The sequence below is a fragment of the Apis mellifera genome, linkage group LG10 (assembly GCF_003254395.2).
Source record: "Apis mellifera strain DH4 linkage group LG10, Amel_HAv3.1, whole genome shotgun sequence".
Lineage (NCBI taxonomy): Eukaryota > Metazoa > Arthropoda > Insecta > Hymenoptera > Apidae > Apis > Apis mellifera.
In genome coordinates, this window is record NC_037647.1 from 5,620,271 (window position 1) to 5,644,154 (window position 23,884).

At 25.1% G+C, this 23,884-nt stretch overlaps 3 protein-coding genes across 6 annotated transcripts in view; 2 read left to right on the forward strand and 1 right to left on the reverse strand.

The window, feature by feature from the left end:
* Positions 1–299: 299 nt before the first annotated feature.
* Positions 300–8,509, forward strand: LOC724767 (sodium channel protein Nach). 3 transcript variants are annotated; one of them, XM_001120664.5, is made up of 13 exons: positions 302–796; positions 2,095–2,222; positions 2,334–2,521; positions 3,470–3,620; positions 3,802–3,938; positions 4,041–4,131; positions 4,489–4,752; positions 4,833–4,965; positions 5,399–5,455; positions 5,604–5,733; positions 5,968–6,074; positions 6,425–6,682; positions 8,166–8,509. In XM_001120664.5, the coding sequence occupies exons 1-13, from the start codon at positions 742–744 to the stop codon at positions 8,189–8,191; spliced, it is 1,725 nt and encodes a 574-aa protein (XP_001120664.2). In that variant the 5' UTR covers positions 302–741; the 3' UTR covers positions 8,192–8,509. The 3 variants fall into 3 exon arrangements, with proteins under 3 accessions (XP_006562964.1, XP_001120664.2, XP_006562965.1); XM_006562901.3 differs by lacking the exons at positions 6,425–6,682; positions 8,166–8,509 and adding an exon at positions 6,133–6,377 and having other exon boundaries at positions 300–796; XM_006562902.3 differs by lacking the exon at positions 2,095–2,222 and having other exon boundaries at positions 304–796; positions 2,458–2,521.
* On the reverse strand, positions 6,871–11,717 carry LOC102655521 (G-protein coupled receptor 54). The gene is made up of 6 exons (XM_026443295.1): positions 11,510–11,717; positions 10,417–10,609; positions 9,947–10,108; positions 9,536–9,701; positions 8,147–8,295; positions 6,871–7,475 (listed from the first exon to the last, which is right to left on the reverse strand). The coding sequence occupies exons 1-6, from the start codon at positions 11,691–11,693 to the stop codon at positions 7,250–7,252; spliced, it is 1,080 nt and encodes a 359-aa protein (XP_026299080.1). The 5' UTR covers positions 11,694–11,717; the 3' UTR covers positions 6,871–7,249.
* Positions 11,718–19,458: 7,741 nt separating this feature from the next.
* LOC409903 (GTP-binding protein RAD) overlaps positions 19,459–23,884 on the forward strand; it is a 40,278-nt gene continuing 35,852 nt past the window's right edge. For both annotated transcript variants that reach the window (XM_026443294.1, XM_393394.6), the window contains exon 1: positions 19,459–20,367. In XM_026443294.1, the coding sequence (XP_026299079.1) occupies positions 20,180–20,367 (188 nt within the window). In that variant the 5' untranslated portion in view covers positions 19,459–20,179. The remainder of the gene's footprint in view (positions 20,368–23,884) is intronic.

Below are 23,884 nucleotides of genomic sequence, written 5' to 3' on the forward strand. Positions count from 1 at the left end.
GTAATAGACGATTTTTCTAACACTGGCTCTACTAGATGGCACTAATTTCAGAATTCATTTCCATTTCTTTGTTTATCTCACATTGTTTTCTCTTCTTGTCTATATTTCTTTGAAATTTATATATATTCAAATAATTTATATATTCATATAATTTATATATTTAATATTCAATATATTTATATATTCAAATAATTTTGTAATTTGATTAATAATCGAATGTTGGCGAAAAATAATAGAAATATGAAACATCTTCGATTTTTAATTGATTTGAATAATAAAAATTTTTTACTTTGATATAATTTTCTTGATATATTTGAAATCTTTTTTTTCGTATTCAGTAGATGATACTATTATCATTGAACATTAAATATTATATATGTTTATATGTATTATAAAGGAATAATAAGTGCATTATGTTATGAAAAAATTTTTTTTATTATTTTTATATTGCAACTTTACAAATTGAGTGATACGGTATTTTTATAACCACTTGGTCTCATATCATTTACCTAAGTGGCCGCAAAATAAGCGACTGCGATCTTGATGACATTTCATAGAATTCGTCGAACAAAATTGATGGAAAATGAAATTAAAACATGCCGATAAAATCAACGTAATATAAGCGTGTCAAACATTATCGCGATTCGACATCTTCATTTGCTTGCTCTTCTTTTCTTTGCTCAGTTTTCGATGGATGTTTGTAACGAGTGTTGAGAAGGTTCATTGAAGATACATAATAACATGAATAGTAAATGTCAGAATGCTCGTAACGTGTATAAGAAGAAACTGAGGAAGGGTAAGTGAAAAGTAACTTAAAGTAAAAAAAGATTTTTATGTAATGTAATATTTTGAATCTTTTTACATTATCTAAATGATACATTTTAAAGCTATTTAAATTTTTACATTATGATTTTTAAAATGAAAGTCTTTATTTAAAATGTGAATATTGAAGTATTTTTTAAAACTGATTAATTGTATACATAATAAGTATAATTGTATAGATAATAATAGATATTAATTTATCAACAGTTACTGTTATTTGATAATGAATTAATCATTTTTATGTTATGGATACTAATTAATGATTGATGCTAATGTTAATTTTAAATCTAAGATATCTATTGCTTAATATCAAAAACATTAGCATTATATAACGTAGTTTAGGAAAATTTTGTTAGAATATTTATTCTTTCATAATTTGGTTCATTTCAGTTTTCACTTATTTATTTGACTATTTATTTGACTAATATATTTTTACTAATAGTAAGTTTGGATTATCTTTATTTTATCCGTGTTTCTATATTTCTCTTATGGTTCATGTTGCTCACGTTGGTTTATCTCTTATCATTTGATATTCCTTTTCTCCAAATATCCTCCAAAGCAGAGTGCTTTCAATTTCACATGAAATATGTATTGTAATTATTGATTATATCTTTTACTTATAACATGTTAAATTATCATATATATGATAATCATATAGTAAAAATTTAATTTATAATAAATAGAAAATTATAATTATTATAAATTATATATGTATTTAATATTATAATAGAGAAGATATTTACATATAACACTATTAATACGATGTAAAGAAATAAAAAACATTTTTTGCAGGAAAAAATTAATGAATGTTCGAAAGATGATTGTTATAAAAAATAGTTGTAATTTTCGTTTTATTTAATCATTGTTAATGATCTTTTTACAACACAATATCGTTTCTACACACAATATTCAATATCTCATATCGTCTTTTTTATTAGAAAGTTCTAAATAAAATTAGTGTCACGTATTTCTACTTTCAACAAGAAAGTTTTGAATAAAAAAGTACATGAAGATATTCTATCCAATAAATATTTTTATAGTATAAGACATATTATAAAAATATTCTTTTAAGTATATTTTACATATTTATGAGAGATGATTCTGAAGAATTAAAAAAAACATTTATCAAAATACTTTACAATATAAATATTTCAGTTTTAATAAATATTTCAATATTAATGTATAATAACATATACAAAAATATTTTCTCTTAAAAGTTTTCTTAAAAGAAAGATACTTTAATTCAAATGATTTAATAATATTTCAATTCAGGATGTTTATCAAAATTCGCGCAAACTATAAACTCATTTTTTCGCAATTATTGCGAAAATACAGCACTACATGGTTTTCGATACATCATTATAGGCAAAACGACTTTTCATAAAATAATTTGGTTAACGGTAAGTGAAACAATTTATTTTTTATCCATCTTCTAATTTCAATATGAATAATTTTTATATTTTTATCTAATAATTTTTTATAATAATTAATAATTTAATGTTATTATTTAGATCTGCGTGGCAGCAATTATCTTTTGCGCAATAATGATGTTACGATTATCGATGTACTATTTGAACAATCCTACAGTGACGATAATTGACACATCGAATCCCATAAAGGAATTACATTTTCCAGGTATCACTATATGTAACAACAACAAAGTATACAAACCTCACGCTGATAAGATCGCACAAAAATTGTAAGTAAGAATTTATGATTCGTATAGATATAGTGAGTAAAGTGTTTATAATTGCATTTTGCTATAAAAGCTTTTTAGATATATTATTTAGATAATATTTACAGAGTGTCTTTATCAGAATAAAAATATTATAAATTTATTGTATAGGAATAATATTAAAAAATGGTTTTAGTTTCAATTTCAATTTTTAATTTTTCTATTTATTTTTTCTTTAAAGATGTTCCACGAATGATAACATTCTCTATGTATATAAAAAAAACAATATTCTTTTTCATTTAATAGGATTATAATTTATTCATATCATCATTTAATGTTATGAAAAAGTTGCACGTGTCTCAACAAATTTAGATCTGTGTCACATTCAGAAAAATACATGAATGTAATAAAAAGAAAATTGTTTTACGTATTATAATATATTTATGGAAATAGTACTCGTTATGATACTTTATCCAAGTAGAATAATGACAAAACAACTAATAACGAAATGTTCATGATAATATCTTTTGTATGAAATTAGCTTTTTCGAAAGAGAATCATAGATCTACCTTACATTGTGTTTCATAATAATTTACAACTTCGTTAAAATATTTAGGAAAAATGGATAATCGTTTTAACATCGTAGAAATTATCTGTTTAGTATTTCTCGATTCAATTTCGCGAAAGAAAAAAATTTACTTTAATATCTTCAATTTATAATTTTTTATTTGTTATTAAATCTATTTAATAGATTAAATTAATAATATCTTAAAATATTATACATAAAATGTCTCTTATCCTTTGAGATTTAAAGTGTTTCAAAGTTTCGAGTATCACGTTCCTAGTATAATATTTTAAAAAGGAAGAAAAGAAAGAAAAGATGTTGTTCAAACATATTTCACGCGTACGTGAATTCAATAACGAGAGAACTCTACCATGTGTACATTTCTGAGAAACAATTTCTTTTAATAGGCTGATGTATGGATTCAATAGAGACATGACTAACAAATTGTTCTCTTCTCTGATGAAACTGATACGACCAGACAAAATTGAGATCGATAACGCAACTGCGTCCTGGGCACTCGACATTCTTGGTTACACTGTGGAGAAACTTATGCTCGAGGTGAATAATACTTTTCTTCCATTTTGTTTATGAAATTATAACTGCTCTGAATAGGTTATTATGTAAAACAAATATATGGAAATATATAGTTGAAAAAATGAAAGAAAATAGAAAAATTGTAAGTAACTTGGAAATTAAGATAATTTAATTTCTTCTAATTCTTTTCTTTCTCTTTTTGCAGTTGATGCAACCTTGCGACCTGTTGTTAGTGAGATGCGGTTGGTTGGGACAACTTTATAATTGTAGTAAAATTTTCAAAATAGTGAAGTCGAAGGAGGGTTTCTGTTGTGGTTTTAATTATCATTCTATCGATTACAAGTAAAGTAATATTGTTAATTTTACATATTATTAATGAATTAATTTTTACTGTTATTAATATATTATTAATATATTATGTTTATCGATTTTAATGTTTTTCAGTAATAAATTTTCATGGTTAACAAATTATATGGCTATTGACGACAAAGAAACGAATTCTTCCGATCTTTTACCAGGTGTTAGCCACGTTCTGGTAATACTACTTTTGAAAAATAAAAAGTATCATTAACTCATAAAAATTTATTATGCATAATATTTAAAATCAAAAATATACTAATATGTATAAAAAATCATTTTGAGCAAAGAAAAAATAGATAATAGATTAATTATTTTATTTCATTTATCAAACAAAATAAAGATTCTTCAATTTATATTCTTGAATCGATCATTATCTGAAAATGAAATAAATTGAAATTAATTCTTAATTTAACGATCCATTCTTCTCTTTGCTGAAAAAAATTTATAACTTTTCCAATAATTATATCTTCAATAATAAATAATATAAAAAATATTAAACGAAATTATATACCTAAATTTTCTCAAATTTCAGAATGTACCTGGAACAGGACGTGACATAGGTTTGGCAGTAGCGTTGAATATCGATGCTAAAAATTATAAAAGTTCGGTAAGACAATTTGTAGGCGCCACTATTTTGATCCACGATCCATTAGATTATCCGGATGTCGGTGCACAATCTGCGAGTTTGCAACCTGCCCATGTAATGTCGATGACACTTACAGGCACTAAAATAAAAAGCTCGAAAGATCTTCAGTATATACCTCTAATTAAAAGGATGTGCCTGTTTGACGATGAGGTAAATTAAGAATTTTAAAAATATTTGATCGAAAAATATTATTAAAAATATATTAACATGATTTTTTTTTATGTTTTTAGCTACCTGCAGATATAAATTATACACTATACGATGGAGACCAGAAATATAATTATCAAACGTGCATCTCGAAATGCTTACAAAAGAAAATTCATGGTTTTTGTGGATGTTTGCCCTTTTTTTTTCCTGATGATCGTAAGTAATTTATGTAAATAATTTTCATCAAATGAATAATTACAAAAATATTATAGGTTTATTATTATTATAGATTTATTATAGATTCTTAAAATTAACTGTTAATACGAAAAAAAAAAGAAAAAATTGTATCTTAGAGAAAAGAATTTAAGAACGAAATTATTAACAATAAATATTAAAAATTTTTTGTTGAGTCATAAAATATTCACAAAAGAATTCAAAATCTTTTAATGATAATACAAAAATAAATCATTTCTCATTAAATAATTAATAATAATAACACAGAATTTAACAATTTAACGTGGAATTACAATACATATTCAATAATAGAATTTCTTGATTAAATATATCTTTTTTATTAGAAATAAAATTATTCTTATGAATTATTATTTGAATTATCATAGCTACGAATATTCATTGGTTATGTTAATAGATCCATACGAGCGCACTTGTTATTTGACGGATGTGGATTGCATTCTGGCTCGTAGGAGTAAGTAAATAACGAATATTTATTTTTCTACAGTAAACATTTTTGCGGTAATGAATTAAACAATTTCGATATAAAATCAAAATAAAATTGCAAAATATAATCTTTTTAATGTGATTAAAGCAAATTTTTATTTTCATTTTTCAAACAGGAAATCTGTCGCAGATACAATCATTGCACATCAACGATTGCGATTGTCTTCCACAATGTAGCGACGTAAATTACGAAATAGTTACTGAATCGATACCAATGGACAGCACAGATTTTGATTCTGAAATAACGTAAGTTAATTAATGGAGCAAAAATTATTATAAAAAAATAATAACTGAACGTTTATCATATAATATCAATTATATCACTCTAAATATATAACAATTATGGCTATAATTGATATTAAAATTGGTATTATTTTAATTTTTAATTCAACTCATTTAATAGAGAAATAAATCATAGAAATATAAACAAATTTTTTTTCAATTACGATATAAAGCATAAAATGTGTTGATCGTTTACAGGCGTGGCTTAAACCTTAATAACACTTCGTTTCTGTACGCTTATTTTCGAGATGGCACGTATCTCGAGTACCGGAAGCAAAATATCTTAGGATGGGACAATCTTCTCGGTAAGAGGAAATAATTCCATATGTCTTGCCTTTTTTTCTTTTTTTCGTTGGTTAATAGGGAATCGCGTCCAAGAGAATAAAGAAGAGTTAAACCTTCTTCGTGAAACGGAGCACGAGTTCTAGAAGTTCGATTAAAAAAACAAAGGCAGAGGATAAAGTTTACACGCGAGAACGAGGGAATTTTCTTTGAAAGTTCGTGATTAAGATCGAGATTAAGATGCGTATATATATATTTTTGAATTATATTTAATCGAGATTGTGATTTAAATTTAAAATATATCTGTGATTAAAATGTAAAAGTATAGCAATATAAATTTAACAAGTTAGATTAATTATAAAATAAATTTCAGCTTCCTTCGGAGGAATCTTTGGACTTTGCCTGGGTGGTTCGGTGATAAGTTTCGTTGAATTCTTTTATTATTTCATAATTGACTTTTTTTCCGTTCGTAAAAAGAAAAAAGTACCACCTGCCTCGAAATTATTCATCTCCGTCCCGATGAACGTAAATTTGAAAAAATACGATACGTCAACTCTGAATAAACGTATTTTCCTCGCATGGAATCAGCAACTTCCCAAACAAATTTGGAAAAATTCTGATTATGAACTCAGTATGTATAAAGAGTGATCTATTAATTTATTTGGATGGACAATAATTTTTAGCAAAATTCATTTTATTTATATTTTTATACAACAGAGGATAATTTACATATATTTATTTTAAATGTTAGAATGAAATGAAATATAGGTGCAAAATTTTAATAGCGAGTAAAAATTATCTTGTCTATTTAAATTATTAAAATTGGAATTTGATCTATAAATTTTTCAAAGAGTTATAAACCAATTAAAAATAATTTTCATTAATTTTATAAATTTTCTTTATTCTGGGATTTATGTGTAAATAATTTCAAATAAATTTGAATTAAATTTGAAAAAGTAATATACTTTTATGTAGAAGATCAAGATTTTCCTCGCAATTAAAAAATAATTGTACAATTTTAATTTTTTCATTTCATTCTAATATAGATATAGATTGATACATATATTCATAGATATTTGATATATCATTAAAAAATTACTAATCAGATGTATTCTAGTATGAATATAAAATAATTTTTATTTTTAAGAAATGTGAGATAGAATAAAATATAGCAATAAAAAATAATAATGATAAAAAGTTAGAAATATTTAACGTTAGTACATTCAAAGTTATTTATTTCGATATCACTGGACTCGACTCGTACCACGTATGAAACGTGGCTTTTGATGTTATTGCTTCCCTGCCTAGTTTTGCCAGTCAGAAGATGCTTCAAATGTGAATGAAAACGTTGGCTTAGCAAACAGTAGAGCACAAAATTGGCCGAACTCGATATCGCGTTCAAAAGAGTAGCGTACATGCGAAATCTGTTCAAATATTAATGTAAATTTAAATATAATTAATAATATATTATTAAATTTTATAATATTATTCAATCAAGAATATTTAAAGTACAATAACATTGATTCATTATAATTATTTAGATAAGATAATGCACAATGTATTGATGTATTAATAATATTGTTAATGATACATTGCGTTAATTTTGTAGAAAATGTTATAAGATAGAAACATTATAATAAAATATCACAAGAAACAATACTATTGAAAATTTCAATTTACAAAATGAGCTAATATAAAAGTCAAAAACTTGACCAAATTATCAAATAACAAATAAAATACATCATTTGATTTAAGAATTGAAAGTTTTGATGTTGAAATTAAATATTTTTTAGAAAATGGAGTTGATCTTGATTTCTGAGTAACTTAAGCAAATAATACAAAAGATATCATGAAAATGTTCTTGAAATTAATTTCTAGTAATAGAAATAGTAGATTTTAGAAAGAAAAGAAAAAAAAGAAAGAAATGTTAGAGAAAGTAAATTTAAAAAATATATTGTATACAAAAAACAATGAAACTTCCAATTTTTTTAAATTTTTTTTCAAGATTTGACTCGAATAAAAAATGATAAATGAGATCTCATTGTAATAATAATTGCATAACTCACACTTAATGTTATTCAAAGGCAATACTCACGTCTCCATATAATATTCAGAGACTTTTGTCGGATCTCCACCATAAAGAAGCGTCAAAGCACTGAGTCGTGATGCCAAATGAGTTGGCACCTCGCCGACAAGGAATACGAACACGATGCCAACCATCATCACGTTCATTCGTGCCTGATTCTGAAAAACAACAATTTTTTACGATTGAATGCATTCTATAATTAACTATAATATGCATCGGAATAATGTATACGAGGGAAACTCGTATATCGTAAACGTAAATCGATAAAATATGGATCCACATCTGTTCAATGAACGTGTAACAATCTAATTTTGATGATGACTATGACGACATTTGTGTTTATAGATCTTCTTCAAGTGATGAGTAAAATTAAGCCTTGTTCATATTGGTCGATTTACTTAAAGTCTAATTAATTTGTTAATTTGTTAAAATAAAGTTAATAATAAATAAAGACAAATTAATTAAAATAATTATGCATAATAATCTCAAAGCAAAAATATAGCAATGAAAAAGTTATTGAAAGTTTCAAGAACTTCAAAAAACATGATGTTTTGTAAAATAATGATATCATAATTTTATTAGTAATATAAGATGAAAATATGATTTAATGATATATTCAAAATTTTATAATTGCAAATATTGTGACGATGAATTTTAAATTCGCTGTTTCAACTTAGATCAATAAGTTTTTTTTAAGTATATTTAATTAACTAAACTTGTAACAAAGAATCGAAGAACTTTTTTAAAAAATTGTATTGATCAAATAAAGCAATAAATTCACATTCATAAAGTTATCAATGTGATTAATTAATGTGATAAAATAAAGCGATTAATATTGAACGAAATATTTTTATAGACAAAATAGTAAAAACTATGTAAATCTCATTTATTGATAAATTTTAAACAATGCTTGATTTATCGAGCATAAACTTTTGTAGAACAGACAATTCCTGTTGTCTGTACTACTATTAAACATTCCTTCGAGCTGTGCAAATATCTTAAATTAAAGCATCCAATCACAATGTGTATTCAAAGTCGTATATTTAATACATTTTTTAGCATAAAAACTGATAGTGGAAATTTCTACAAATATACTAAGTTTACATATGATGCGAGCAAATTTTAGATGATTCGTGAAATATATGAAGATATATATTTATAAGTAGTCGTATATATGTACATAAGTGGTGGATTATAAATAACTATGTCGAATCACCTGTTCTAATTCAATTTGACATGGAGATTAATGATATATTAAGAACAACTATATTTTCGAATCAATCTAAGATAAGGTAATTATTCATAGAAATATTATATCATTTTATTTATATCCCTTGTAAAATTAAAATTTCATATCATGAAAAAAAGTCGACTTATAAATCATTTTCATTCGTATACCTTCAGACGATTTCCTTCCCGTATATTTTTGTACCGCAACACCAATTGCCTTCGTTTCAAGATTTTTCTGATTGAATGACACATGATTATATTCGCCACCAACAAGAGAACAGTGGGTATCAAACCATGCAATACGAATTGTAACCAGTTTTGAAGATTGTACAACCTGTAAATTCATTCTAAATTTTATTCTCGCTTGCTTTAAGATTTAGAAGGAGAATAATGTTTGATTGAATGGAATTAATATTTAAATTATATTTCAAAAAAATAATAGAAATATGTGTATATATATATATAGCAATTCTAATCGATCTTCTAGAGCAAAAATAATAACGGAAAAAATCTATTATTAAAAATGTCTTTTGACAAATTTTTAATTTCCATTCTCTCATATTATATTTTATTACTCACCACGAATGAAAGAAACTCGTTGTAACCAAATCTCCTTGTGCGTTGTAGGTGTAAATCAAACAATACGGTACGTTAAGCAAAATGGCGAGACAACTGGAGAAAATCATCAATTTTCTCGCCGTTCTATAATCGCAAAACTTTGGTGGTCTGCACCTTGGCATGCTATCGATCGAAAAGCCAAGACCTTGTTAAACTTCCATCTTATCGTTAAGTATCGTAAAAAGGTGAATAGCGATGATTAACGTTTAGGACGATCGAGTTTGCAAGTAATTATAAGTTTTAAGAAGGTAAGAAAAAGTAAATTACGAGATCTTGGAAGATGGTTACGAAACACGTAAATATCGATGATAAACGAGTGTCAAGAGAAAGAGTTACAAAGCAGAAAAAAATAATTGTATTTAATTGATGATTTATCAATTTCATTTTTAACGTATTAATTAATATTTTAGAAATTTTTAATTGTTGATTACCTAAAAACAATGGCCAGCCTGTCGACAGTGACACACATGGTGGCCCAAACTGTGATGTTGGATGAAACGGAGGCAACAGGTAAATAGACAAACGCGTCAAACTCCAACCATCCGTTTTTACACCAAAAGACACCTCTTGCTAAACCGGAAAACACGAGCATGGAACAAGTGACGAGATCGGAGGCGGCAAAAACTGTAAATTCAATTTTATTCTCTATTCAATGTTTGTCGGATAAACAATGGTTACTTTTTCTTAATTTTCTTAATTTTAGAAAACTTCAAATTTGAAATCGTACATGTCGAGTTTGGAATAAATATTTGCTTCATTTAAATGTTCGTATTCAATATTTCAAAATTTATAAGACGTGTAATGTAATTTTACAAATATCGAATGTCGAAAATTTAATTAATCTCTTTTTAAATCGTGACAAAAGTATACGATTTAATTATCGATTTCAGAATTAATTCTGTTTGTGAAAACTGGGTCAAATTTAAACCACGTGGAAATTTCAATTTAAAATCATTTAAATCCAATCTTCAATTATGTTTTTTTTCTTTTTTCTTCCCAATAATATATATATTAAATAAATAAATATGAAATTTAACAAAAAATTATATATATAATTATAAATTATTATAAATTATCGATTTTTATAAAATTTAATAATATTTAATAATTTTCGAAAAAAATATGTTTCAATACACTTTAATTAAATAATTAAAACGTTGCAAACGTATTTATAATAAAAATTATTAAACTTTTTGTACGCTATAGTGAAAAATTTACTAATCATTTTAACAATTTGCATATAAAAAAATATTAAAATGAAATGATAAAATATAGATTAATCAAAATTTTAATTTTCAACAAATATTTAAATCGCAAAATGATTAAAAAAATATATTTTTTCAACAAAGACAATACGAATCGAATAGAATAGAATTCCAATAAAGTGAAAATGGTCTTTTTTACACACGACACCAAAACACGACTTCTTAAAGATAAATTTGAAATTGGATGAAGGGAAGCGAAGTAATTCGATTTCACAGTGATTTCGTATGCTTTTTCATCTGATTAGAAACTAGATCTGACCTCTCAAGTATGTGAATATCGATTCCTTGAAATTCTCGTTAAAGAGAACATAGATAATTAAAATATTTCCAATGATTCCGAGGACCGAGATTATAGGAATCGCGATGCTGTATACGATTATACTGTGAAGAGTTGGTTCCACTACCCATAGACTAATGCCATCGAAAATTATCCCTTGGCTCATTGATCTATCAATGACATAAAATCATTAATTAGAATAAAATAATGAATTTTTATAAAATGATTATTGCTACCCTGTTAATATAAATCAAATATAATTTTAATATAATTTCAAAATATAGAAACTTAGGCTTTTCAAGAGTTTGAAAATAGATATGTTTTTTCATAAAATAAAGACCTTTCATAAATAATTTTATAAAATTAATCGTTTATAATAATTAAATATGTAAACACTACTTTAGGCAAAGAAAAATTAATAGAATGTGGAAAATTTGTTTAAAGATGATAAAATGAGAATGATAATCATATTGAAAATGCAAAATTAAATATCAAATAAATATAATCATGTATTTATTTTATGAAATAGTAGGATTTTTTTTTTAAATATATAAAAACTACAAAAAAATATAAAAGTTTATATATTAAGAGAACATTTGTTATCTCAATTAATTTCAAAAAAGATGAAATTTATTTTAAAAATATTTCTTTTATAGCGGTACGTATCAAAATAACTTTTTTCTTATATGCACTCTATGAAAAAATACGATAAATATTTTTCACCATTTCACGCTACGATAGTTAAACAAATCATTGCAAATAGCGAATACTTGCCTCTTACAAATTACTATCATTTGTTCACTGAAATTCGTACCGTGGGAAGTTAACATTATTTTTATTTCTCGTTGGATTAGATAGCACGAGAACTTTTAAGACATTCTCTGCAATATCGAGAAAATGGTGGTTAATAATAAAAAGAAAAATATAAATAAAAGAAGAGAGCTGGAAAACGAAACGAGATAGAATCGTATCTAAGTAGGAATCGAATATCTTTCCTGTTTAATCGTGATTAAACGAACTTTTTCTTTTTCGTAAACCCGGATAAAGTATTCTTGTCACTAGAAAAAGCTTATATTATAAGAGAGATACTTTAATATTCCGTTTTATATGAAACAGTAGTGTAAAGTAGAGAAATTCTTACAGGAATAAAACGATTAATAAATTGTTGATGTTTTTCGGTAAAAGATAAATTTATACCGAGTAAAAAAAATATTTTATATTCTAAAATTATTAATTGTTACTATTATATATTTACTTTAATCATATATATTATATATTATTATTATTATTATTTATATTTATTAAATAATTAAAATATACGTGTTAAATAATTTTATGGATTAATTAAAGAAAAATTCAACGTTTATGAATTTTTAAAATATTTTCACTCTATCATTCTTATTTATAAGACATTTTTTTCTCAAAATATTCATACATTTGTCTTCTCATATCACGATTAATTAATCTTCAAAAACTTTCACCAATCAAATCTTTGATCTTGGTAGGAAAAATAATTCACTGTATTGCGATTCGTGATGATTTAAATTTATCGTTCCAATTAGATAAGTTAAAAAATTTTTCTCATAAATTTAAATAATAATAATAATATAATCGAGTTTTTTTTCATTTCTTTTAATCGATTCACTTTGACTTTTCACAAAATATTTCTCGTTTCACGAATTTCACTGTTTACACGTGCAATTTGATTGCGAAGATGGATGCGCGCTTATTTTGATTTGATCGAGTGAACGAATACCAAGTATTTGAACCAAGCGGAAACGAAAGTTTTAGTGGTTTCGACAGATAAATGTCTGATAATAGATACGCAAATATCCTGAACATGAGGAATTTTTTTAATATTTATTGAATTGTGCGTCATTGGAATCGGCTATCGGTGTTTCAAGGAAAATTTACAACGTGTGCAAACAAAGATGAAACAATAAAATGGATTTAATACGCGATAATAATAATTATATCAAGATTTCTCCATGGTGAATTATCCGATCAGAGTGAACTAGAAATTATTTTACTATTTTTATACGTAAATATATATATAAGATATATTTTACAAATTGAAAAATTTCATGAGGATTTTCATCGTGAGATTCTTGTAATAATCCAAGCAAATTTTATAATCTTCAAACCAAATATTTCTAAAGTTTTCTAATATTATTAAAATTCTATTTTAAAACGTGAAACAAAATCAAATCTTGGAAGATGAATTTCACCCCTTCAAAGAGATTTCAACTTGACAAATTTACATACAGAAAATTTCAAGAAAATCAGGATTAATTTTTAATTAAATCAATATCCCTTCGAGATAATGTTCCAATACTTTGATGAACCTTCTGTAGCTCGAATTGGAAACAAAGATCCATCGAACATCCGAAACTTCTTTCGAATCGATCGATGAATTTTATTAAGCGACAGTGAGCTTGTCTTAATCATTTTGAAGCGTTAACGAACGAGCTTTTGATGTATCCATGGTAACAACCGCGATAACGGTTATCGATCCTTCACGGTCCTCGGTCGCCTTCTGTCACTCTCGTAACAATAAATTAATAACAGGAAAATTTCGTATATACGTAGGCATACAATACCCCTGCTGATATTGTCGGCAGGCAATTGGAATGAAATAATTTCGTTTCCGGAAATCCACTTTGATAATGAATGAGCAATTTGCTCGTTCAACCCTATTTGTTACTATTCGATAAAAACCTTATTTCATCTTCTTATCCATTATTATCGGTTATTACGTTTTTCTTCTTCTATGACTTCCATTCTATCTTGATTTGTCGGTTATTGTGTATATTAGGTCAAGGAATTAAATAAGATTGCAAATTTACTTATATTTCTTATCCTCTGGGATAAATAGCTTGATGAAGAATTAAGAAAAATAGGGAAATTTCAGTACTAGTACTAACTATTTGTTTTTATTCATTGAATTATTAATTTTATCTCGTTCAATCGATTATTGATTTATTTTCTTTTTTCTCATTTTGTGATACATTTTTCATGTCGTTAATCAGGTTTAGCTCTTATAGTAAAATGAGATTTGAGGAATTTATAATTCATATTCATCAAAAGAATAAAAAATATTTTTTTTATTTATTTTTAATTAATTCGTTTAAATTATTTATTTATTTGTATTAGGATAGGATAAATTTGTATAATAAGATTTACATCATTTCAGAATGTAGATATTTAAAAATACTTAGTAATAACATTTTCTTTGCTGTATAATATAATTAGATTTCTTGTGTGAAATTTATTTATTTAATTTAACATAATATATCTGTTGATGTTTAAAAGCTCAACAAAATTGACAGAGCAAAATTATTGATACAAAATTTAAATTTTGAATGAAGTATCATTCTACTATATTAATCAAAGGTAAATCTTGAAAATTACTATTAAACGATACCAGGAATTCAGGATTTACAAAGCAACGTAACGACAAATACGACTAATTAGAAGTCCTTTAATTAGTTTCCTCTAATTTATTTGTGTTGAAGCGATTCCCTTCATCCCTTAATAATAATAATATTTTACTATGTGATTAGTTATTATTAAAAGAATAAATAATCACTAATTCGATGATGTTAAAATTAATTAAAATAAATAAATAAAAAATGAAATAAAAAGTATAAAAGAAATTTTGAAAGAATATTTCATTATTTAAATAAAATGATAGAAAGTAACAGAAAATAAAGTATACAATTATTTTAATTATTTCTAGGTTTTATTTGTTATTATTCTTCATAAAATAAATTTTTTTTTCTCTCTTCTTCAAAATTCTGTAATAAAAGATACCGAATTTTTAGAATATTCAATGAATTATATTAAAAATTATTACTTCTTTTTATAATCGATTTTGACTTGATCCATGTCAAAATCAATTATTAATTTCGATTCATAGTGCAAACAATCCTTGTCGAATACCAAGGTTGTAACATTCAATGTCATCGTTTGATACATGAAGCTGTGAGATGATTGTATTATTCAGCTTTACAGTTAATTATCACTACGTGTAAATTCATATCATTTGACATTGCATATACAATAGAATATCTCATAGTCAAACTCCCATTATTCAAATACTTCAGACACCTTGTTATCAGACATCTAAAGGTTCTATTTAATGCACAGTGATTGCACATTTGATCCATTTGAAAACATTTATATCGATATTATTCTTTAATATCGTTATGATAAAATTTAAAAAACAAGAAATTGTAATAAACAATGCAATTATTAAATTAAGACATTAGAAAATTTATATTCAAACATATGTATTGTTTTGTTATAGAAATGAAATATTATAATTATATTTAAAATACGGATATAAGATAGTATATTGTTGAAAAATTATTAAAATTCTTTTAATAAATTTAAAAATAATTTTTTACTACAGGTCCTTATTTTTTTATTAAATTTCTTTCATAGGTAAGATTATAGTTCACGGTTTATAAGTTTTTATCTTTATATTTTTATCTTTATATATAAGTTTATTGTCCAAAGAGAAATAACAGAGTAGTAAAATTTTAGAACCGGCAAGACTATAAATTTAAATATATAAAAAGCTGGTGAGTAAAATACTTAAAAGCAATATTTAAGTTTATCGAATAAAATGCTTGAATATTTTCCTTGCTAATATTTGAAATTTCTAATTTATTGGGTCGAAAATGTGTATATGTTAGTTCACGTGATAAAACTATAAATTATTGAAGAAATTTTTCCAATAAATATCTAAATAAAAAAATAAAATGTAAAATTATCTCATTTAATAATCAATTAATAAATAAATTTAAAATTAATTCCATGTATAAATAAAAAAATTGCATGCAAAATTAATTTCATGTATAAAACATTTAAATAATTACTTCTCTTATCACTGAAATAATATTTTTTATATATCTTTTCACACAAGTACCAAGTACTTACAATCAATCTAATCATAGTAATTATTTTATTGGTCATAGTGGTTTCTGATCTCATTGGAAATGGAACAATATAACCAATCACACTTTCCATTTATTTTTATTTTCAAATTCTGTTTATTAATTAAATAAAAGAAAACGATCCTGATAGTTTTTCGATCCTCCCGCTATCTTCATCGGGATAGGTGTCGCTGACACACTTTCTCTTTCGACATGTTAAGTGACGTCTAAAGATAGGATTCCATTGTCTTGAAAGCGGGTCTCTTTCTCCGAAGTCGAACTCTCGAAAGGGCCACTGATCTATGAATAGGTCTTTCCCGGCTCTTCCTTACTCCTCTTATAATCCTCCTTGTCGTGCCTCGTCGTCAACCCTTTTTTATCGGGCTTCACTCGGCGCTGCTGACACAAAGATGATGTTGAGCCGATGGTGAGCTCGATTTATGGACTTAAGGAAGAAATTTGACACTGTTTTTTTTTTTTTTTTTTTTTTTTTATATATAAAGAGTTGTACTCGTTGTAATCCTTGAGAAAAACAAGCGAGGCCGATTGACTAATAACATATTTCTGCAATCTTGTAATATCTTAGATTCTTCAAAATGTTCTTCCATTATTTATTAGATATTGAAATCATAATGTAACTTTACTTTAATTTAGATAGAAATAATAGATTCAAATATTAAAAAAAAATAATAAGAATTATTGGAAAAGATTAATAAAATATAATTATATAATATAATTATATTTTAAAATATAATTATAAATATTTAAATATAATTATATTTTATTAAATATAATTATATATTATATAATTATATTTAAATATAATTATAATTATAAATATTATAAATATAATTATAATAAAATATAATAATATAATAATTATTAATTATATTTCCAAGAAAAATTGTATATTTCGTTTATATACATTTGCAATATAAATATAAGATGTTGATAGATTCGTGGAATGTTTTTGAATTTGATATTCTAAATATCCAATTATTCTCTATTTTGCATATTTTAGTATTATTAAAACAAATCATAATTAAAAATGCAATTTTAAAAATCGTCTTAGTAGGTATTGGCTTATTAACGAAATATACTATCTTATTAATAAAAAAACAATATTTCCTTTGTTTCATCTTGATCAAGAACTAACAAACAATATGATCTTAATACTCTCTTAACAATTTGCATTCTATTTTGAAATAAGAAAATGGAAAAATTGAAACAACAAAGAAGAGATAGCAAGATATATCGTGTATAAAATATTCTCATCCATAAAGAATGGAACTATAAGCGAGGCGATGAAGCGAAATGAAACAAAGAATATCTTACAAATAATTGCATGAAAATGCAAGTTGGCGTGTGAGTCTGGATTTTGTAAGGTCTTAGATCATCTCATAAATTCATAACGTATGTAACAGGTCCACCATTATTCTTATTATACTCGGGCAAATTTGAAATTCGCCATTCCTCTTTTTGCTCCTACGCAAAAATTTTCTTTATTTTGATGTAAATGGAGAATTTATTAGATATTAATTGATTTTAAAATGTTTATATCAATTTATAGTTATATTTTATAATCGATGGTTAAATAATTAAACGTTTGTTTAATTCAATTGTTTTGTGTAATTATACGATTATAATAGGTATTTAATTTTCAATAGGTTTATTTAATTGCCAACTTAATGAACTATTAATGATTAAAATTCTCTTCATCGTGAAATTATTCGAGCTATAAATCAATTTAATTATAAACAATGTGTATTCAATATAATACGTATCGTATTATGTATGTATACATGGAATAAAATTTTAATTAAAAGTTAACAAGTGATGATATTAACAATTACCGATTTAAAAATAAATTTAATCGTTCGATGATTAAATGATTTTTAATTTTTTTGAATAATTTCATCACTATTTTTCTTTGAAAGATTTTTATTATATCATCATTTCGTTAAGCTTAATTTATGATAATTATTTTTTGAAAGAGGAAAATATATTATAATTATTATTTTTCTTTACAAAAAATAAGATAACTTGATAACATCAAGTGAAGCAAAAAAAATGCAATCGATCTATTTTTCCTTCAACAAGCAAACAAAATTTTAGTTGCAGAGGATCGATTTAACCATGATTCTATTCCTGAATCTGAACATCAACTTCTGAATCTTGAAAAAACTAGAAGAAGAAAGGATTCTCTCTTCAAAAAGTATTCATTCACAAAGACCAATGTTAAGCATCGATCAATTTAGTTCTCAATGAATTCTATCTTCCACGCGGAGCGTTCTATTTATAATGAAACGAAAGAGGAAAAGAAGAAGTGCTCGATCTCTTGAAACGAGAGTTACGACGAGAGTCCAAACTCTCAGCTTCCCTTGTATCATTTTTCCACTGATCCCTTAAGAGGAATGTATCTATAAGAAACACTCTACGTGCTTATTTTCCCTATTAACTCTGTCATTACATTTTCTTCGATTATCATATATAATTGTTCAATTTTTTTCAGCATCCACTATAATAAAATATAAAAAGAAACATCAGACGTTCGAAAAAAGCTCTAAAACGTATCAAATTAAAAACAGGTTAATAAGACTCTCTGTATTCAAAATATATCCATCATATATATCTATAGATATAAAAATATACCTTTCTTCTTCCATTTTTTTCTAAAATATATTAATTTTAAGAAGAAGAAAAAACACTGGAGGCTGAAACAACGTGAACATTCTGTACGTCCAAAATTTGCAATAACAATTACAAATTTTGAATTATTTACAATATTATAATTCTTATTTTTGGTTACTTTTCATATTTGATCATATTTCCTCTCATCGATCATTCAAACGCAGACGAGAATAAGAAACATTGCAAACCGTATGATCATTTTTACCTAGTTATCATCGTTTCGAGGGAGCTTTCAGGGTGAGTCACATTTGCGCAAGCCTCGTGCACTTAGCGAGGCTAGAACGAGGCGCAACAACCATGCGAGCTTCAGTTTTCATCAGGGCTTTGCAAGGAGCGGAACGATTCGTCGTTCTTTTTCTCTCGAAAAAAATCGTGAATTCTCTTTCGCACGACGTACGTTTTATATCTCGTCGCGTATTTTGTGCATCCTCGAACCTTGGCTCGACGAGTGAATCGTTAGAAACGATGAGAAGAATTTCGTTGGAATTTCTTGTTTATTGTTCTCCATCCACGTGAGGAACAATGCTGCATCCTTTGTCTCTTCTTAATTGGAAGAATAATTCTCCTATTTCCCTGAACAAGATCTAATAATTTTGTGGACGAAAAATATTGTGATCATTGGAGGATAAGTAATATTTCTCTCTGAAAGAAAATCTGAAGATACAATTCATGGACTTGGAAAATTTGGATATTGTGATTGAACTTTATTAAAGAGGAACAATTAATAATTTTGTGAAAATTTTGGAAAACTTTTGAATATTGTGATTATTGAATTTCATTACAACAATTTGTGGATTTTAAAAATTTTAATACTGTGAATTGTTGGAGGATTATCGTTGTTTTCGAAAATTATTTTCCATTTACTGGAGAAGTTTCGTGGAATTGTTCCAAGTTACAGAGGTTGGGTGAAGTTTTGTGATTACGAATGGATGAGACAACGAGAAGGAGATTTCGACAATTCGAGGCTAGTTAAATCTTTCAGACTGATTTCTAGATTAGTCTAGAAATTCTGGTCTGCTATATGGCAACGTCAACCGTGTCAGAACATCATGAGACCGTCGAGAAAAATTCCACGGAGCTTCTTGATAGAATTTCCATGAACAGTTGCCCGCCAAGCAGTTTCCCGGATAAGTTTCAAGATTTCTTTGCCGCCCTCAACGAAGACTCCGACGATTTGCCAAGCATGCTCGAGGATAAATTAATACCCAGGTGAATATCGTCGTTTTGAACTATCATGTGATTATCGTTAAGATGCAAATGCAAATTTTTACGCTCAATTCATATTTCAGAAAAGAGAAACAGTCGAAGAATTTATTTATGAAAAATAGAAAGTTTAATTTATTGAATTAAAATGACTGTTTTATTTCGTATATTTTTCATTTAAATTTTCGTTCGAACATTCGCAAATTAATTGTCGTTGGTGATTTTAATTTGATCTCGATTTTCTTATAGAATTTAATTAAGAGTTTAAATCGTAGCAATGTGTAGGTGTCTTATTGCGATTTTATTATTACGATAATAAAACACAAGATAGATATTGAAAAGCAGAATTATTATATAATAGCTTCAAAGAATTATGATACTAATTGAAAGGAATGAAAAGTGGTTATACAAATTGATTTAAAATTGATTGATTGATTCTAAATTTATATAAATAAAAGAATATTTATAAATAGAAGAGATTACAAAGATTATTACATCACTTAAATCAAGAGAGAATAGTAGTAGGATGTAGAATTTTATTTTCTCTTTCACAAGAAATGGTATTTAAAATATTCCATTTAATTACCACTGACATGTGAGAAAATGTAAATCCTGTCTATTTTATCTTATACGTGTATTTTTTATTGATTATTGATAATTTGATTTAATTATTTCTTTAATATTTTTCATCACAATTATAATATAATCTAAATAATAAATAATAGTATAATTATAATTACATAATTATATATAAAAGCATAAAAAAAATATATAAAATTAAATTAATTCTTTTGAAAATTGATTTTATAATCTCTAATGGATGAATCATTTTTTTATATTATTGTAAGGCTTTATATTCTTCCTTCAAATACCCTGTACAACTGAGTAATCCATTTAAAAAATAATATAAGTTATAAGTTTTACAATATTATACTCTATGATATTAATAAGTTGAGATATGTTTCATCCCTACAATCATAAAAATAGCTTTAATAAATTATTTCAAGGTAAAGAAAAATTACTCACGTTTTCCATGTAACAAGCTTTATTGATAAGCTCAAGTGTTTTGTCCTATTTAGCTGTTAACCAATACAAGTTTGGTAGATTACGTACGTAGGATTTATGAGGATTGTCAAGCAACCATATACTCCATAAACAAGAATATCACTCTGTATTATCCTCCAATATCAATTAATTTAAAATTTCTAAAATATTACAGATTTTATATTTCTCTCCTTTTATATTTCTCTCCTTTTATATTGCATTCTTCTCGATCCTTTTTCTTTTATTTATTTATTTTTTTTTTGTTTTACTTTAGAACAAACAAAAATCTAAATATAGATTTTATTTGAGAGATTATCGTTTAAAAAAATTCTCTCATTCCATTTTTTTCTATAAAATAAATTGGATAAAAAGAAATTTTAATATCGGTGATTCTTTAAAAAATTATCTCGGACCAATTTCGAAAAGGTTAAAGGAAAAATCTTTTCCATTGATGCATGGCATAAAAATCAATCTAAAAATCGACAGATCTAATGAACCGAGTTCTATCACCCTTCAAATTCGTTTTCCAATTCTCTCTTCAGGCCTTGTAAATCGAAATTTCCTCTACACGATGCAATTTTGCAATAATAATGAAACACAACGTACAATGGAAAATACGAAACAAAGATAATGTAAAGTTCAAATTGAAATCGCTCTAAATTGGATTTTATTCGGGACATTTTAACGTATAAGTGATATATAATATACAATAAAGACATAAGTTTTAAAGTTAAATTTTTTAAAATAAAATAAAATACCTGAATTTCATAAAACAGCTTATGAAGATTTTTATGATTTTCGTGTAATTGTAAATTATATAATTAATCTTGTATTAAAAATTTATTAAATGGATTATTTAAGTTTAAATTGTTTTATATTTTGTTTTATAATATATGTATATATTACACAATGGCAAGAAGTAAAATTGAAAAATGTCAAGAAAGAAATAAAGTTTCACGAGAAATAATGCAGAAATGGAGTTTAAATGGAATGGTTTCTCGATTGAATCACAGAATTGTTGAACGATAAGTGCAAAACGGAAGATCCGATTAAATCGATCTAATTACAAACGCATTGCGTCTAAGTATTGGAGTAAATTTATTTCTACTCCACGTTAATAAAATGCATGCAAACGCATGAACGAAAGACGATAAAATTAAATTTGACGCTTCGAATATGATTTATTCGACGCATCGTAACAAGTGATAGAAAAATAATCTGAAACTTTTTTGTTATTATAATATTTGAGGACTTTGTTTTGTGAAGGATACATCTAAAAAAGAATTCGATATCATATAAACCAAGTGTAGATGATGATATAATTTACAAATTTTGTCTTGCATATAAAAGAAAATATCAATAAATCAATAAATCAATAAATTTTTGTGAAAAAAGTAACTATTTTTAAATAAAAGTTGAACTTTTCTAAAGTTGATATAAATAAATTTGCTCCACTCTTATAACAGATTTAAATCATTCCATTAAAGAATCCATAAAGATTTTCTTAATTGATATGAGAAACTTTTTCAAGATGAAGTTTAAAGATTAAATAGTTAACATATTGATTATATGAATTATATGAATTCTTCCTTGAATGCTAAAAACTCTGTTTTTTTTTCTTTTCTTTTTTTTTTTTTTCCTTTATACGCGAAGAATAATTTTAAGAATAGCTTTGTAGTTCAAAGATATTATTTCTTGTATATGAGATGAATCATACCTGTCCTTTTTGTATAACTTTTAAATTATGTATTCTATTCTATGAAAAAGTGTTTTATAAATACATATGTATAAAAGTCATACAATATCAAAGGGAACATGATGTTGAAACTATTTCCTGAAATATCTTATTTGCTTAGCAGATGCCAAGGTGAATTTTTTATATGGTCTGCGTACTTCTTTGTGCCAAGATTTTAGAGAGTAGTGAATTTTCTATAAGAAAGTTTTAAGTTTTATTCATACTGAGCAATCTTGGGTAAAATCTTTTTCAATTTGTTTCCATTATTTGAATATTTATGTTAAAATTAATATTGGATAATTTTAACAAATTTATAATATTACAATATATTATAACAAAATACGCGAAAAATTTATTTAGTTTCATTTTTACTTAATTTGAATATTTTTTATAAATTTTCAACATCAACATTCATTTATTTTTATTTTATCAAATAATATTTTTAGATTGTTTTTTAACATAAAACATAATTTTACAAGAAACTTTTCTGAAAAATATTTTACTTACTGAGATACTTTGTTTTATTAATATAAAATTATTATGTAAATTAAAAACTTTTAATATTATCCGCTAATGAACAAGAGTATATTTTTACTCTGATTAAATTTAGAACTAGATATTATGTCACGTTCGTTAAATATTGAATCACCACTATAATTATGTAATTCTTAATGACTCTGACATTTCAATAATAGATCTTGAATGGATTGGTAACTATATTTTCTCCAAATTTAAAAAATTTTC